This window comes from Sinohyriopsis cumingii, chromosome 6 (genome assembly GCF_028554795.1).
Source record: "Sinohyriopsis cumingii isolate HCF-2022 chromosome 6, ASM2855479v2, whole genome shotgun sequence".
Lineage (NCBI taxonomy): Eukaryota > Metazoa > Mollusca > Bivalvia > Unionida > Unionidae > Sinohyriopsis > Sinohyriopsis cumingii.
The window spans coordinates 148105978-148126057 of NC_142966.1; the positions used below are offsets into that span (position 1 = coordinate 148105978).

Sequence of the window (20080 nt, forward strand, 5' to 3'; positions counted from 1 at the left end):
AGTTTAATTTGATGAGCAGGAGAATTATATCTGACACCATTATTGGCTATAGTTGCTTTAAGAGATTAGTTGAATGGGAAAATATTGAAGAGAATTTTGGGCATTTATGAAAACAGAATACTTGAAGGAAAACAGTTTTAATTTACCACCATTAATCATTTTGTGTATTTGACTGGAATTAAGATGTGGACTACATAATCACTAGTGGCGCAACCATAGCAACCATAGCATCATCTTAGATCATTTTAGGTATATTCACTTGTCTAATAAAGTTGTCATCATCATCATCTTGTGGCCATTGTCTTTAAGTTATTGTACAGTGAAACTCCTCAGAACCGAAATCTTAGCACAGTTAAACCTGTTTTGGGTGACCTTCACTATGGGCAACCACCTGTCATGTATGCCCCAAATTGTCATGCATGGATCAATTTTATTATATAAGTGCACTGTCATCAGTGACCACCTGCAGAAAGTGACCAGTGACTCTGGTTTTTTGCCAAAATTTGATACTGTTTTGAATGACCGTTTTGCAAAACACTGCTTACATTTATTTAATCTATTGTAACTTCTGCAGACAAAGTGCAGATTGTTCTTAAACAAAAATGCATTGCAAAAAAAAATAAAAAATACCACTGACCTTATTTAATCCTTTGAAGTCATGACCATTTATGAGAGAGTTTGTGCTATAAAAAGATCAATGGTCGAGTCTGCCTACTGGTTCCCAAATTATATAGGTGTTGCAGGCAGCTATCATGTGCTACACACTGTATGCCAAACTAAATTATGTCACTAACTGACACTGTGTTGCTGAAGCCCTGTAAATCCCATTATGATTAACCATTGTTTCTTTAAAAGGAGCTGTCACGGATGAACATAGTCAGTTCAAAGGTTTGATGGTTAATTTATCAATTGTGAAAAAACACAAATACCCTGATAATGCCCTAATGAGAGCTCTTTTGAAAGGGCTAAGTTATAGTGCTAAAAGTATGTCATTTGTCTTTGGAATCAATCTGTAATGCCTGTGATGAATTGAGGTCTTTACCCTTATCTTTAATAAGTTATTATTGTTTTGCAGATTCATTTGTTGTTTTAAAAGGCTAGTGTTCATTATTTTATGTTACCAATATTAAAAAACCTACACCATATCATCATCTGTTGTGCACATATGTTACACACTTTGTTTATTAAGTTAATCTCTTTATGTCATGGGTAAAGGAAGCATTTTGGTTTTGTCTTTAATTTTTTTTTCTCTGGATGGGCTAATTCTGTTTTGATTTCTCCATCGAATACATTCCGCAATCATATTACATTAGGATTATTATCCTGCTACGTCATGAATCCAGCCCTACTTAAAGACAAAAATCGTCTTATTGTCTATTTGTAGAGAGTCAAAGGGCAGTAACTCTTGCCCATTACTTCCCCTTGATACCACCAGGTGTTTGCCAGTTTTTAGCTTTGCTGTGTCCTGAGACATATGCAGTGCAATAGCCTCTGACAATCCAGCCCGTTTTTTTGTTCCTATGGACCAATCCAAACTTCATTTTGCATTTATAATGCAGATTTGTTGATCTACTGCAGGTTGTATACTTATATTGCAATTTCTGCCAATATTTTGAGAGATTTGTCACTTATCAGGACTTCGTTTTGTAGGACCACTGTCCCACCATGCTATTGTTGACCTTACACAAGGTCATTGTGGGTCAGTGTAATTTGACTTGATTTGCTTACTCCGTCTGCTGTGGAGCTCGTAATAGTGAATTCTGAAGTGCTGCTTGATAGTTATGCTTAATTGATTCATATTTTATGCTTTTTTGATAGAATTGTTATTAACCAAGCATCCAGCATAAGTTTGAAACAGGGCCATAGCTTAAAGATGACACTTCACTGTTCAGTTACTTATGACAGTGTTTTTAGCAACCTAGTAATTTCACACATTACTAGTTTCTGCTCTTGTTTATGTGTCTTGCGTCATTTTAGCATATATCATTTAAACGTTTTACAGTTCACTTCAGAGCATGGAAGTTTACCATGACTCGTGTTTTGTTTATGTTATATGGTTTCTGTTATGCAACATCTACAAGATGTGGTTACCTAGTAATTTCAGCATATTTCTAGTTTCTACTTAGGTGTGTTTCTTGTATCAGAGCATCGTAGCCTACCATGACTCTAGTTCAGTTTATGGTATTTACACATTGTCCCCTATCTGTTAACTATGAATTGTGCTTAAGCTTACTATAGGATATATGTTTATGATGCAAGACGTTTACGGGTCTGTTTGTTTTGGCAGTGTTTTAGCGACCTAGTAAATTCAACCCTTTACTAGAGTCTGCTTTAGTTTGTGTCTTTTGTGTCGTTTATGCAGAATATTTATTTGATCAAACTATATCCTTTGTCTCCACCCTAAATCAGTCTCAGTGGCAAGCCTTGTGGCTGGTAGTGTGGCAATGCCGGCAGTACAGGAAAGGTCAGAGATACCAGTAGTGCTGGAAAGGCCAGCAGTGAGGCAGTGCCAACAGTTCAGGAAAAGACGGCAATGCAGGTAGCGCTGGAAAGGCCAGCAGTGCGGATTATGCTGGCAGTGCTGTCTTTACTGGCAATACCAGACATTAGAGTACTCACAGCTTATACTCAAGGGAGAGCTCATGTCTTGCAGAGATACGACCAAGTGTAGTGGTCAAGGCCACCCACTTGACTTAAGCTGAGCTTGAAGCCTAGCCTAGTGCACAGTAAGGGTGATGAGTCATCGATAGTTGCATGTGAACCCACATCAACCCTTATCATGCAGTAGTACAATAGCTGAATGAAACTGATTTGAGCTCACTGGACCTCCCTGTTCTCTCAGTGGAGGGGTCTGATCCAGGTCAGTTGAAGGGTCTGTGGGTTTTGTTCATCAACAATCCCCTCGCCCCTTCCACGTGATACACCGTCAGATCGGGAGATGGATGACTATCGATACCGAGGATACGGTCGCTCATACAAGGCACAGGAGCTTGTGCTAAGGACACATTCCCCAATGAGTTACTCAAGACTTGCTTTTGACATGCAAACAGTAGGTGAAGGCCCATCATGAACTGGAGTCTTCTCACCATATTCAAGATGGAGAAAGTGATATTCTACCTCCCTGTCAGACATGGCAGGTATACTGTTAGTTTTGATCTGACAGATGTATACATCCATGTCCCTATCCACCCTGTCTATTGCAAGTCTCCACATTTACTGCCACACTGTTATCAACTCGCCATTCTTCCCTTCGGCCCTCATCAACCTATGGGCTTTCACTAGGAACTCCACCATCTCCTTGTTCCAGGCGTCATCATCTACATTGACAGCAGTGTACCTGGTCAGTGTCTTAAAGAAATACATGATAAGTTCCATCCTACTCCAAGGAGGAACTGTCTCCCTTCTCTACTAAATCATCCAGGCTTTTTCATGAACTGGGAATTTCAGACCTCCATACATCCCAGAATTTTGTCCATTTAGGCACGGACTTCTTAACCAGGGGGAATCTGGCACATCCCCTTGTGTTCATGCTCCAAGAATCATCGAACTCATAAATTCTGTTTCCATCAAGACTTGGTTTTCATCAGGAGAGTTCTTGCAACTCCTCTGCTATTATATGGCAAAAGACTTGACACCGCTCAGCTGTCTTATGTGGGCCTTGCCAGCACATTGGCGCCCCCATTTTATGTCTTCTTAATCAAACAGTCATGATCACACCTGAAATTTGATAATTATCACATCAGTGGGGTAGTCCAGGTTGGCTGACCATTGGAATCCCACTGAAGAACCCCAGATGGAAATAACATAAGTACTGCTGCCGGTGCACATTGTGGGTGTACCAACCTGTTGCTAACCTTCACAACTGTTAGCGACACCTGGGGAATGGCCTCTATGCATCAGTATCCCAGAAAAGAAGGCTGTCATCAATACCTTTCATTTCTGTAAAGATTGATCCTGGGGGCGAAAGGGTACATTTGTCCGGTGTTCTGATTTGGCACTTTTCTATGGGGGTGCAACAGTCTCCTTATCAACATACAATTCAGACACCTTCTGGCTGCATCAGTGGCTTCACCGAGAATCAATCCAGAAGGGGTCATGTCCTTCACATGGAATATCCCCCTCCATCAGTTGATCATCACTTGGATTCACACACTTCAAGGACTTCTGATGACTAACAGCTTGGCAGCGAGGTGGAATCAACAGCTACCCACCTTTGTCCCCCCCCCCAAGACATAGCAGCTTGGGCCATGAAATGCTCTTCAGCCATATGGGAGGGGTCGTGGGCCTGTGCCACCCTCCACCCCTCCTACAGTGCTACAATTACAGGGTCATAATGTCAAGATGACTCCGATAGCCTCTCTTTGAGGGCACAAGCCCTGTATCACCAATCTATTTTTCCCAATGATAGTACACCCAGGAAGATTCCAGCCAACCTGAATCCACCATCTTCTACTACATGCTCCTCTTTTACCAGTACAGCCTTGTGTGTCAGACAATTCAAAACTTCATTTGTGGAGAGAATCTAGAGAGTAATCATCTATCTCTCAACTGGCTGACTTTTTCTAGCCCTTTTCTTGGAGGAGAAATAGTTGGACCCCAATTATTACCAAAGGCTACTGCCCTATGTTATTGGACACATTCTGGCATCATGTATACATGTTTGTGTGGGATAGAGACCTATCAGATCTTTTAGACATTATTGGTCTCCTTGACCAATCTCCCTTATTTGTCTCCATAGGGATCCAGTTTTTCTTTATAACATGGCTAGATTTGAATCCTTTCAAACTTACAGCCTACACAATTTTAAAGTCACTATCTTATATACCATGTTTACTGATAGCATTAGCTTGAGCATGCAAGGTAAGAGGGCTAGACTATTTAATTTCCAGCAATTTAAATCCATAACATTATTTCCAAAATGGAATTTGTCTTGGGTCCTAACTTGGCTCAACTCAAACAAGTTTGAACCTCTTGCTCATGCTTCACTAAAGTTCCTATCATACTTCCTGATAGCTTTAGCTTTCATATGCAGGGTCAGTGAGCTACATGCCCTTTCAGTCGACCCAAACTATCTTATGTTCGGTTTGGATTTTTCAGTAGTCCTCCTTACACAACTAGGCCTAGTTGCCAAGAATCAGTTGCTGTTCATAGGTAACCGATGAGTCGTCATTCGTCCTTCCTTTCCCATAGACAAGTCTAGAGAGGCAGCCATGCAAGATCCTGACTGCACCCTCAAGCACTACTTGAGACACACAGTCTAGTTGTGGCATTAGCAATGCCTCTTCTCGCATGGCTTACTGCTCTGAAGTTTCAGGCAATCTCAGTGAGAACACAGGATATCATGCTTCATGCCCTTTATTCCTGGCTAAAGGTGGTCATATGCATGGTGTACTCTTACATCTCACCAGATCAGAGTATCCTCATGTCTACTCCCTCAAGCACTACTTGAGACACAGACAAGTCATGACATGTGCAAATATCACTTCCTCCCAGTCACGGTTGGAGAACAAGGCATCACTCCTCAAGACCTTGCTTTGTAGTTGAAGTGGCTTATATGCTCAGAGATCTCCCAAGATCAGAGTTGCCTCATGAGGATTACAGCTCACGAAATTAGAGCCATTTCTGCTAGCCTTGCTTTCAAACACAGTGTTTCAATCCGAGACATTGTAGAAGCTATTGGCTGGCATGCAGAGCAAACCTTCTCAAGTTTTTACCTTAGGAATTTAGCATCGCAATGACAACCATTGGATCTGGTAGGGCAGGTGGCAGCAGCACAGATGGTCACCAGACCCAACCAGACCAATCAACACAGCCCATTGGCTTACTGGATTTGCCAGTGAAAATTTTGGTAGGTGAGAAGATTTCAACTTCATCTTCTCAGCCATATATATATATATATATATATATATATATATATATATATATATATATATATACAAATCCCAGATCGAAGGATATACGGCTGTGTTGCTTAGGTCATTAGGAGAATGGGTTATCTTTTATTTGGGGAATCCAGCCTCTCATCTCCAGAAGGTAGAGGCCAGATGCTCAGCATCCCCATCCCCTATTACTTATTCTCCTAATGTAATGTGATTAGGGAATGTATTGGACGGAGAAAGCAAATTTTTAAAGTAAATTATTTCTCCTAGAATACTTATCAAATCACATTACTTAAAAACCCTTCCAACCACCCTGTGATGCAAGCGTTCACATTAATGTCTTGCTCAGCTAACAACTGGCAACACCCAGTGCCATTAAGGGGAGGTCATGTGCAAGAGTTACTGCCCTTTATCTAAAAATAGACAATAAGACTATTTTCATCTTTTAGTAGGACTGGATTCACGAGGTAGCAGGCTAATATTCCTAACGTGATGTGATTGGGTAAGTATTCAAAGGAGAAACATAGTTTACTCTAAAAATTTGCTTTCATTCATTGGTACATATATATTACATATTTACCCAATACCAGATCAAAGCTGGTAATCCATGCACAGCATGGGTATGTGTTATCATGGCTAACTGTGCAATTCTTATGCTACATTTGAAGTGCAGCTGAAATTTATGGAAGTGTCAAGTTAAATTATGAACAGGATAAATAAATATTACCTTAATAGTTTTGAAATTCAGATGCTAACCTTCATGTACACATCATCGTCAAATACAAATGTAGATGTTTTATGATAGATGTATATCTTTATTGCTGTACAAAATTACTTTGAGATGAAATGATTTAATATTTTGGCTAGAACTATGAATAATGAATGAAATTAAAATGCATGTACAGCAATTGAGGATATTTTCCCATCATCAACCTGTTGCATTTTGACTTTGAAAAATGGTAATCTTGTATTTATCTGTTTTGAGAGACAACCTGTCTTGAGAGACTGGCTTTTGTTGGCAGAAAGGGTGGTCTCACAAGACAGGTTAACTGCATACTGGAATCCCTTCAAGACCAAAATTTTTTGTTCTGAATATTTCCTTTTTCCCAGCTGTGAATGCCAGACAGAATTCAGTCCCAAATTTAAATTTTACACTTAAAACCCCACCATAAAACTGAAGCTGAGTTCAAACTTGGAAATACATTTTAGCTGCTAAATTCCTGGCACACGCTGGAATAGATTAAATACAGGTAGAAAGTACCATAGTAGACTGATCTGTGAGACAAAGACCCAGAAAATTTCCAGTGTTAATTAAATGATTGTAGGTAAACCATTTAGTAAAAATGAATTCATTCTGGTGATTATCTAATTATGATGGATGCTATTCATTTGTATACATAATCAATAAAACTTTATTTGCTTGTTTTCTTTTTGCTTGAGCAATCAATAAACTTTGCATCCATTTTTAGGACTAATATTTACACTTAGAAAAGTGTAGTTCACAATAGCAACTTTTCTTGGACCATTCAGGTTTTGAGAAATGCACTGATGAAGCAAATGAGGCATACCATTCCTGCTCAGAATTTCCTGTTTTGTCACTTTAAAAAATGTCATTCTTTTCATCCAGAGATGAGCAGGAGGCATTAGCCCATAAACTCTCAGCCATTGAGAGAAAGATCATTGTGGGTGGGGAGAACCTGTTGGAAAAGGCAGAGGAACAGGAAAGGTTACTGGATGAAAGTGCCAAGGAACTGGAAGAACGGAAGAAGAGAGAGGAGGAACTCAGAAGAAAACTGGAGGAGAAAGAGGTAGGAACTGGAACAAAGGAATATAGCAAAAAAGGAAGTAAGCGAAAGAAAGTAAACAGAAGGTAAAAGATGAGAAAGAAGAAAGGTGGAAGTAAAGAAAAAGCAGTATGGAGCTTAAATAGAAAGTTGAGAAGAGAAATTGCAATGAATATGGAACAAAGCGGTAAGAAACTAGAGCAAATGAAGAGAGAGGGAGGAGGAAATAAAAAAACTACAGGAAGAATAGGTCAGTATGTGCTGTCAAAAAGAGAAGTAACTGAGGTAAACTGACAAGCAAAATGTAAAGTATGAGAAAGAGAAAGAGGAGGAACTCTGCAAAACAAAAAATATGGAAATGTTAATGAGCTGGAATAGAGTAATAGGCAAAAACTCATGTGAGAATAAAAGAAACCTGTCAAAATGGAGGAAACAGGTAAACAGAAATAAAAGGGAGAAAGAGTAAAAAAAGTTGAAAGAAAGGAAGGTTGGTTGTGAGGATGAAGAGAGGATCCAGGTATAAAGACTTAAGTACAGAAAGGTTAATTTAGAGAATGGGCACCATAAAGATATGTATGATATACATATAGCCATGTAAAAAATATATCCTAGACATCTTTGAAGTTTTGTAATACAGGTCCAAATAAGAGGTTTGCCAGGTTTATATTTTGCCTTGAACAAATGTTTTCTCTTCCAGTACCATTCTTTATATGAAATATTTAGCCTAAAAATGATATTGCATGGATATTCAACACACCTATATTGTCTTCACTGAAACATTCAGTACAATAGGCTTTGCCATAAATGAAAGTTTTCTTCAGAAATTGATCTTGGCTGTTATGAAGCAATCATAAAAATGTCTCTTTTTTTTGTGTCCTAAAACTTTAATTTTTCATTTTTCTTCACCATTTAGTTATTACTTTGTATTCATTATAGCAAGAGAGACTGGACATTGAAGAGAAATATTCAAGTCTTCAGGAAGAAGTTGCAGGGAAAACAAAAAAGCTGAAGAAAGTTTGGACAATGTTGATGCAAGCCAAGTCAGAGGTAGAATTTCTGTTAACATGAATTCATATAAATTATTATGTATCTTTTTACAACCCCATGCAGGCTTGGTTATGTAGAATAGGCCAGATTTGACCTCATGCATGTCATAAGAGGTCACTTATGGAAGCAAGAGCCGCAGTGACAAAGGGGTTAGTGTGTTGGACTTGCAACCAAAAGGTGTGTATTCCAATCATACTTTCAAGTCAGCCCAGGTTGGCAGCCATGGTATGTCCTTGGGCAAGGCACTCTAATCCTGTATGTTAAGCACTAAGTAACCTACTAGTGTTGCTACGCCAAACCCTTTTAATTTTTAATATATTTGGACAAATTAAGTGAATAATAGTAATAATAATAATAATAATTTTGAAGATTTAAATAAAGTATAGGTATATATTTAAATTGCTTTAAAAGTTTGTCATTGACTCTAGCAAATTCTTATACTGTGCAGAATGTTTTAATGATAATCAATCTTACCCAGGTAATCACTGTGTTAGAACACCACCTGTCATTTAAGACCAGATTCTTCATGTATGGCACAAATTTGTTATATAATATGGAAACTTGACTTGGGCACCATACAAAATTTTGTACAGTGGTATACTGTAGTCTTTTCTGAACATACCATGCTATATTCTGTGGTATATTGGAATTATATTAGAGAAGAACAATGTCATTTTCTCAGGCAGAATAACTATTTCTTTTAAATTTCAGGCTGTCAAAAATTCCTGGTAAAATGTCTTGCTTTGATTTATAGCAAAATAATACCATATTGTATCAGTTATGTTATCAGAAAACTTAATTACCTTGAGATCAAAGAAAGAAAAAAATGTCTCTGTTTGAAATAAAATTGCTGACCCCCTCATTTAAATGATCAGAACTTTATAGTAGATGAATTTGATGTATGTATGTTGATTGTTATAGAAGCTGTTAGTTTAGAATGAACTTTAACAGTTGTTGTTGTTGTTGTTCTAGGGTTTAACGCCATTTTTCAGCACACAATAGGCTGTACATGGCGGCCAATATTAATGGTGCAGGAAGAACCCGGGAAAACCCCGGAAAAAACCACCAACCCATGAGAAGCTACTGGCAATCTTTCTCACATACCCACATTGGCCGAATCCGAGACTCGAACCCACGCAGGCAGAGGTGAGATGGCAGTGATCCGTAATGGAGAGCGCTTTGGACCACTCGGCCACTCAGGGCCCCTGAACTTTAACAGAATTGGGATGTTTAAGCTTACATTACCCTATAAAGACATTGTACTGACATTAGAAAACTTCTTGATCAAAATAGAAAATGTTGACACTGAAGCCTACAGTTTGTTAGCTACACTATTGATACACTAGGCAGGGAAACTTTGCAGCAAGAGATTTATCAGAGAGGGCCTGTAAACATAAAACACTGACTCATCAAATGATTAAATAATTAATGGTCTAGATAAATTATGTCAATTTTAGACAGAAAACAGTTGCTGTCTTGAAAGTCTTTGTATGTAAAGTAATGTATATATATTTAAGCATTATCATATGCGAGTAAATAGCAAAACAATTCTTATTCTGCCTCAAATATGTTCCCCAATCACATATGTTAGGAATATTATACTTCTACCTTGCAAATCCAGCCCTACTAGAAGACGAAAATTGTCTTATCCCATTTCAAATAAATAAAGGGCAGTAACTCTTGCTTAATACCTCCCTTGGCACTGCCAGGTGTTGCTAGTTTTAACTTCGCTGATGTACAGAGCACATGTTATACAGTTCATCCTTCAACAATCCAGCCATTTTTGTGTTCCTATAAGTCATCCAACATCCCTTTTAGATACATTGTGTGGTTTATTAATGTACTGCATTATTTTTTTATTTCTGCCAATTTTGAGTGCTATTCAGGCCTATTCTACATCCCAAATTTGAGTGATTTTATCACCTTTTGGGACTTCATCTTTTAAGACCACCATCCCCCCACGCTATCATCAACTTTATACAAGGTCATTATGAGTTAGCATGTCTTTGAATTTTTTCATTTACTCTATTACAGAGTTCTTATTAGCAAAATTCTAAATTTCTGCTTGATTTTTATGCTTAATTTATCCATATTTCTTGCTGTTTTGATAGAATTGTGGTTTAATTTGAATTAAGCATTGTGTATAAGTTCATAACAGGGCCATAGGTTTCACTTTCACTTCTCTGTTATTTACTACATTTATTGCCTATTATGGCATTAAACCCATAGCAGCAACAATAACATATACTGACAAGGATAAAAAATTTATAAACAGTTGATATTATTGTAAAGAGACTATACCACTAACCACAGATCTGGACCATATGAGTAGCATGTGTTGTTTCAAAGGTGATATTTTGCATACCTGTAGATGCCTGTTTACATTAAAAAATGTATTTAGTCAGGTTTTGCTTGTGTGAACCTGTGAGAAAAGTTAATGGGACTTGGTTTAAAGTTAAGAGTAATAGAAACCTTCATATGCGTCTGTGTAGGATATGAAACTTCCACAAGAGGGACTGAATTTTTCATCAGGCATGATGCTTTGCCTTGTGTTTGCTAACCATCTGTCTGATCAAGTAGCCAGAATTTTATTAACTATCACTGATGAATACTGAAGGATTATTTTTCTCACATTCCTAAACAAAAATTGAGGGTAAAAATAAAAACAGTTCATTATGAATACTGATCCAATGTTAAAACAGTAAAATGCCCATTGAAACCTTCCTCTCCTTAAGGTATCACAACATTAATTTAGCCAATCGGGTTTTATTGTATCCTGTTGTTGTCGCTATGAAACTCATTATTTTTTCTTCTGATTACTTCAGGACATTTGCGAAGCAGTGGAAAATATTACTTGCATTCAGTAGAAAGCAATAAATCCTAAATTGAATATAAAATGGTTATTGATTTCAGCTTTTGCATAGGATGACATAGCAAACTGGTATGATTCAGCTGGTTTCAGAAAGGTCACTTGCACTAGTAATCTTTTGTACCTTTTCCGAATGCAACTATTTTCGGAAAGTACATAATAACTTAATGCTCATTTTTGAATACATCATGTCAGGTTAGTACCTAACAAAAGTTCGAATAGATTTGGTATGTAGAAGTTATAATTGATGCAGAGAATTTCGTTAAATAAATGTGTCAAAGTGAAAGAAATGTATAAGGACCTTAATTAGTATAGTGATACCTTTAAGGCAAGTTTAGTTTAAACTTAATTCACTTTAAACTTTAATCTATAATTAAATATATATTATTGTTCAGAGAACTGGTCAAGATCATCAAGGTAATAGCAAACCGTGGTGACTAAATGTGGCATTTGCAGTGACGTACATGAACAGGTTTTAAATTAAAATTCATTCTTATTCCAAAGATTCATTGAAATAGTGATATATACCTCAATTCAGATTATATATAGAATACAATTTTCCTTTCATAAATAATAATTAGACTCTGACATGTTGTAGGATGTAAATGTGCTTCAGTTAATATTTAACTTTTATTTTGTGAAATATTACCCAAGTAATGATGAAAATCACAGTTTTTTCCAATTTGTTTGCACAAGGTCATGTGATTAAAAATGTTCTCCCATGTTTTTCTGTACTGGAAAGTTTGATCATACACATGAATGTGATAAATTTGTTTCATCAGTCTTAGATGCTTGAATATTTAACCTCAACTAATATGCTTTTATGGATTTTCCTTTTTGTATTATTATGTTTCAGAGAGAAATTTTGAACCCTCTTTGCATGTTACTAGTTATTAAAAATTTTCGTAATTATGAGGATTGATTCTGAGTACGGAAACAGGTTTCATGCAGGCAAGTAAGAATGCGGGAAAGATCACAATAATTTTTTTTGAAAAAATCTAATTAAAATTTGATAAACATAGCAAGTTCTTCACAGAATAAGCAGAGGTTTGTCAGCATTCATGTGATTGACTATTATTAATGAACCACAGGGTCTGTGGTTCTTTCAGGGGATTTCCTGGGTTCTTCCTTCACCATTAATACTGGCCACCATGTTTAGCCTATCATGTGCTGAAAAATGGTGTTAAACCCTACAACAACAACAACTATTCCAATGGCCTCAGGTTTATAGTACTCCCAGTACTTTGATTCTTATTCCCAGCTGTAGCAGCTTAACACAGTTTTGATTTTATTTTCAGCTTTGATGAAACCCAACTCAAAAGACACACCAGGGACATGAAATTGTTAATTTTGGATCAGTTTCCTTGCATTAACAGTTTGAAATATTGGTAATATTTAAAAGATTGCCTTATAAAACATAGTCTTTTTTATCAAGTGTCCTTGAAATGGAGTTGTCTGCTATGGCAGATTCAACTTTTCAGTGGATATTGCCATTTCATAATAATAAGTATAATATGCATTTTTTTGTGTCTAGATCGCTGACGTGCAGCAGGAGCATCAAAGGGAGATGGAAGGATTACTAGAAAATGTGAGGCAACTCAGTCGGGAACTCAAGCTTCAGATGCTCATAATTGACAACTTCATACCGCCAGAGTATCAGGTAGTACAAGATCTTGACAGAAATATTGTCAGAAAGAAAGAGGTTCCATGGAACGTTATGTTTTACATGCAGATTGCATTTTGTCTTAGTGGAAGCTCAGGACAGCAATCAATTTGGCATCCATATGCATGTCCATACACCTGTTGACATCGTAGATTAATCTCAGTGTTAAAGTTTCTCAGTTTTATTATATATTTATATAAATACCACAGTAAAACATATGTGAGACTGTAACAGTGATAGCCAGCAAACTTGACTGATTTTATGGCTGAAGTGTGATGATGTTTTTTCTCCTTGGAATACTTTCCTTGATCATATTAACATTAAGAAAATAAACTCCACTGCCTCTCAAACCCAGCCCGCCTGAAAAGATTAAAATTTGTATTTTCCATCTATATTTAACTGTTTGCCATTACCTCAACTTTCAGGAGGGCTGGATTTCAGGAGGTGGCCATGTTTATTTTCCTGAAGTTAGTATGGTTAGGTAAGTATTCTTGAAGAAACATAGTCTAATTAAAAATTTGCATTTTTCAATGCTTATGTACATGTTAAAATGTTTTTTTGCCTATAGGAGATGTTAGAACAGCATGTACACTGGAATGATGATATTGGCGAGTGGCATCTGAAGTGTGTGGCCTACACAGGCAACAATATGAGGAAGCAGTCACCACAGCCAGACAAGGACAAAGAAAAGGTACATGGAAATTTGAATACAATGGAATCTTTTATAATTTTTGGTTGGGAATATGGATGAGTTTTTTTATGACATTGATGGTAAATACAATCTTGTCTTATATGAGTATTATTGGTGAATACAGTCAAATTTAATGACTGTTGATAGTGCATACTGTTGAGTCTTATAGTATTGTTGATGGTGAATATCATCTAGTCTGTCTTATTGACAGTGAGTACTAATATGATTTTATAACTTGATGTTGAAAAGAGTCAAGTCTTATATGAATGTTTAGGGTGTATACTGTCAAGTCTATATGTGACTGTCGATGGTGAAAACAGTCTAGTTCTGTATGACCATTTATGGCATATATGGTTGAGTCTTGTATGTCTTGATGGTGTATATGGTCAAGTCTTCTATGACTCAGTGGTGAATATGGTTGACTTTTATGGCTATTTTTGGTGAATATGGTCTAGTCTTGTATGGCTCTTGATGGTAAATATGGTCTAGTTTTATTAGCATGTTGCTGGTGAATACTGTCATGTCTTGTGTGACTATTGATGGTGTTACAGTGAGGTCTTACATGACTGTTGATGATGTATACTGATGAGTCATATGTATCTGTTATTGGTGAATATACTTGAGTCTTAATACTTGGTGGCTTATATGGTCATGTCTTTTATGACTGTCAATAGTGAATATGGTCAAGCTTTATAGTGCATATTGTTGAGTCTTTTATGGTAGTTGATGGTGAATATGGTCTGTCTAGTCATATATAACTTTCATTGGTGTATATGGTTGAATACAGTTGAGTCTTTTATGACTGGTAAAGGGTCAGATATGGTCAAATATGACATGACAGTTGCATAAATATGTTGTCATGAATAGGAACAATTTATCAGTTTCCAATGAAGCAAACTTACCACTGAGATTTTGAATTTTTAATGGCAACAGTTCTCATCTAATGAAAGTAATTAGCCTGTACTTAGTTCAGCTGTCAGATTTATCATCATAGACAGTAGTTTAGAATGTGACAGGAAGTTTCCATTCCTGAGACAAGATTGCTTATTTCTTTTTATTTTTTTATGTATTTTCAGAAAAGAGCGAATAAATTGCAACATTGAGATTCAACTGTTTTCTTATTTTTGTGGTTGTAAATATCACATTCTCTTTACCCAGTGGACATCCCAGAAACCCATTGATGAAATGGTCTCATATTCTTATTCAGGCATTCTGTTTGGAAGAAACAAATACAGAAGATACTTGCTATGATCATCCTATACAAATCATTGGAGTAACACTCAAATTTTGTATTATAATTGCTGACAGTGCTATAATTTGTGGAGGATATATTTCTTTGAATTAATGTTTCTTGTAGGAATCTAATAATTATTTGTCTCTCATTTATTTTAGCATCAAAATTTTTAAAATTTAAAACCATAATTTCAGTTTCAGTTTAGTATTATAGTGTTGAATATATATGTGAGAATTAAAAGAAGTTCAGTTTCATGGTATTTAAAGACTATTTGTTAACTACTTGTTTCAGAATGAAATGGACCTGTCTAATATATACATGGCATACACAGCTGAGGGGGCTCAAATAGCCATGAGGGCCAAATCCTCCAAATCCAACCGGCCTAAATCTGGAAAGCCTAAAGCAGTCAGTCGACCCAAAAGTACTAGAAAGTTAGTAGACACATACACATGCTCATGTATAATATATGTATATACATGTTGGGTAAATGAATATTGATTATGTTCTTACAATAAAATGTTACAATGATATAATGAAACATGCTATATGATGTATTGATATACAAAGGTAGGAAGAAAGAAAGAAGTATATGTCTGAATGAATTAATGAGTGAGTGAGTGAGGGAGGGAGGAACTAGAAGACAAGAAGACAATACGCGAATGCCTGAATGAAAGAAGGAAGGAAGGATGAAGGAGAATGAACTAACAGGGATGAAAGAAGGAAGATGGAAGAAAAGAGGAAGGGAGAGAAAAAGAGGAATGGAAGAATGAAGACTGAGAAAGGAAAGAAACAGGAAGGCAGTAAGAAAGATAAGAGAGCAAAGAAAGAATGATTATGAAATGACAGGATACAAATTTTCTGTCTTGTATTTGATTTTTATATGACACCACCTAAATAGAAATGTATGCAAAAATTTTTTGGGAATAGCTTGTGCCAGTTGAACATGATTATTTATCTCACACCATATAGTAGTCTCTGATCATAATTACAATATGGTAATAAGCTAATCTAACAAAGCTGCCACTTTTTGCCTGTGATTATTTGTTTCAAACCACCATGCAGGGACCTGTTTTGTGGGACCACTCTAGCTTAATGTATGACAGTTGATGATGATCCAATTAATGTATGACACTTGATGATTATCAAATTAATGTATGACACTTGATGATGATCCAATTAATGTATGACAGTTGATGATGATCCAATTAATGTATGACAGTTGATGATGATCCAATTAATGTATGACAGTTGATGATGATCCAATTAATGTATGACTGTTGATGATGATCCAAAGGCTCCAGATTACCAACTGGACCTTCTTGCAGGGTCATAATCTACACCTAAAATTTTTGCACTTTATCTTTTATCTTTTAACTCATTTGGCACCTGGAGGTTTTGTCATTTTCGCCTGAAATGCAAGTAGGAAAGACATTTTGGGGGCTATTTCTGAATATATCATAATACATCAGCTTGCAACAGATTTTCCATGAGACTAATGCCTAGTTGTATTAGAAACATCGTTTTCCTTTGTGGTTATTTTGCATGCGCTTGACCCATCATTTTCTTATGGAGACCACTCTTTATTCCAGATGCCCACCTTATCCAAAGTTTTGCAAAGGTTCACCTGTCTATGTGCAGTTCAGACCGGTATGCCTTAGATATGAGGCCAAAAGGTCTAAAATCCTGACACAAAATCACATTCAGACCATGAATTTTGGGTGAAAAAAAATTGGGTAAAAAAATGAGGTTTTTCCCTCTGTATTTTGTAGTGCAACTAGAACTTCCAGATTATTTGGTATCATTGTAGAGTTATATCTGTCTGCTTTTTTGTAATACCACCCACTTTGGTGTATCTTAAATGACCTTGATGCTGCAGAGCTCGGAAATAGGGTACAGCCTCATCACGCCTACAGGCGGGATTGGGGCTGAATGAGTTAAGTACTGACTTGTTGGACATATTTGTTGGAACTGACTATCTAAGCTCAAGTCGGTCACTTGTAATGTCAGATAGGCTCCCAAAACATAACTGAACCGCATTAGATAACTCCTTTTTAACTTGTGCCAGTTTGATCATGTAGTCTCTAGGCTTTTAATTAGACCTAAACCCATTGGATAACTACTTTACTTGAATCCCATGCATTGTCATTTTGTTCTTCAAAATATATCTTGCCTCGTCCGACATTGATGGCTCCACATTACCTTGATGCAGCCCACTAACAACACTTGTGTGCTGTATTTCATGCAGTGAATTACCATCATTTTGATATTAGGGATGATTATTGAACATTTAAGATAGTATGCAAACTATCGAAAAAATCTCTGACCTTTTATATTCAGTGAGGTAGATAAATGAAACTTAATGCTAGTATTTACGTTCTGTCATGTCATGTAAGGTTCAAATGCTGAGAGTTTCTCTTGACGTTAGTTTGAATTTTGCATGGCATATGAGTTCATACATATTTTTTAACAGTTTAAACAACCAGGTAAGTTGAAGTAATATTTAAATAGTCTGTCAGGAACCAATCATGATGCTAATTACTGTATAGTTACACAATATTTGTATTTAGCAATTTTGGGTTCTCTAAAAGAAATTGTAGTTTATTATTTAACACTGGCTATATATATATATATATATATATATATATAGAAAGAGAGAGAGAGAGATTCAAGTTAAATCAATGAAATCTGAGTAAATAGATCTATAATTGTTACTTGATTTGATGAAATGCCTTGTTTGAGAAAAATACTAATTCTTTGTTTTGGAAATCATCATGGCAGTAAATAAATTACTTATAAGGATTGTATCTACATCCTTGGAAGTCCATTACGTATGGCAGCATTAGTACAAAATTGAACTCTTTCAGGATCATTATCCATTGTTGAAGTAATGCGGTTAATCAATAGTATGGATTATAAGTTTATAATGATAGGTTACTGCATTTGTATGGGAAAATATGAACCAGTTTTTCAGATGGAAATACTGCACGACCTGGGAGTGCAATATATTCATCCGAAAAAATGAGTTCATATTTTTCCATACAAATGCAGTAACCTTTTTATTATATGCTCATTTTCTTATTCTACCTAAGGCTTAAGTATATAAACAAAAATACACTACAAGAAACAAAGTAACTGAATGTATGCCATATTCCAAACTAAATACACAACCGCAGATTCATCATTACACAACAACAACATTATTAATGCGCACATAACGCCGACCAGATAAATTTGAACTTAGTCGCATGCCAGACATAATTTTTGAAAGAAAATGGCATTTTGGTCTACTTAAAATTGAAAATTGAAATTTTGAGTCATACTGTGAATGAGTGCGCTATGCAACTTTTCCATTTGATCTGGAATGAATAGATTTTGGTATTTTTGTCAATTCGATGAAATTTTGTGATTATGGACTGGATTTATCTGTGCCACTTCTACATGAAATACATCGGATTGAAGCAGTGAGGGGGAAGCATGTTGATATCTGCAAGTGTGTTTCTGTTCTGTGATTGAATATTTGAAATCATGATGTGGGAACAATATGAAGTCTTTCAATTGCAATTATTAAGAAAAAGACCTGGAATTTAATGTTTATTTCATTTTGAGTTCAGTAAGGAGGATGTAATTGCACTTGGAATATAGTCAAAATTACAGTACAGTTTTGAAATGTGTAATCAAGCTTGAGAACCCATGACATGGCTCATGTAATTTGGATTTGCAGAACTAAGAAAGTTCATTCTTTGGAAATTCATGTTGTAAAACTAAGTATATTTTTTGCCATTCTTATAACCAGCTAAAGAAGACAGTGTATGCCTTGTCGCTTGCATGTTATTTGTAAGGACCCTGTGCAGCATCTATAGCTAGCCTAAATCCAAAACATTGTTTCAAAAACGTTAATGTGGAATGTGCCAAAGCAGTTGGTATGTGGCAGACCATGAAACATCTGCTTTAGTTCATTCAGAAACAAATTTAATCAACCAAACATAAAGCAGGATTTGGTTACAAAGTTGTTCCTAATACACTATTGGGTGCACGTGAGTTGAAAATGAAGTTGCATGCGAGTGCAATGTTGTAAAATACTGAATGATTCTGACAATGTAAAGTTAACAGAGAAAAAATAATGAGCATATAATAATCTTTAATTATTGCATCTTTTTTCAGTGAGTACTTTACAGTAGACAATATTTAACTAAAAAAAATCGTTCACTCTGAATTGAATATTTTCATGCTAAATATGAAAATGCGGTTGTTTGAAGAACAGATAAGATCTGTAAATGGATCATTATGCATCAGTGTGGTGCAATCCAGATATGTGAATTTTACTGTAATCAATATCATTCAAATTGTTATGGAAATTTTGGATATACTTAGAAGCTCTGAATTTTACAGAGTATAAGTCTAAATTGTTCATTATAATAGAATACAAGAGTGAGAATTGACTTTACAGAGACTTATTAATATAAATTAATTAAAGTCACCAACATGAAATCTATCCAGAAAAGAGGACATTGTGGGCAATTCAAGCAACTTCACTATGCAGCAATTATTTTGGCGGCATACTTTATCAGCTTTTAAAACAATTTTTTTGTGGGGAAAGCAAATTATCTTGAAGTAAAGAGTTGATTACTGGACTACAGAGTTGCTATGTAGTGACTTAGCTGAGCTGTAAATGATATATATGTTATGCAGCAATTTGCCTATCGTTAATTAATTGATGCTATACAGCTACATTGTCAATTCAAAGCAATACATGTACATGCTTTTCATCATTTCGCTTACCATATTCGATAAATGCTGTGCAGCATTTCTGCCTAACCTACATTTATCTAAGAATTGTAGCATTCACTATGCAGTGAATTTCAGAAATATAATGCAGTATTTGGAATGCAGTCTGGAAATTTGAATTTGTCATG

General features: G+C 35.9%; 1 protein-coding gene across 1 annotated transcript in view; it reads left to right on the forward strand.

The window, feature by feature from the left end:
- Nucleotides 1-20080, forward strand: part of LOC149798236 (kinesin-like protein KIF3A) — a 69549-nt gene that overhangs the window by 41330 nt on the left and 8139 nt on the right. The window contains exons 12-16 of the mRNA XM_089963353.1: nt 7507-7687; nt 8600-8710; nt 13114-13239; nt 13811-13933; nt 15459-15598. Coding sequence (XP_089819479.1) covers nt 7507-7687; nt 8600-8710; nt 13114-13239; nt 13811-13933; nt 15459-15598 — 681 coding nt within the window. The remainder of the gene's footprint in view (nt 1-7506; nt 7688-8599; nt 8711-13113; nt 13240-13810; nt 13934-15458; nt 15599-20080) is intronic.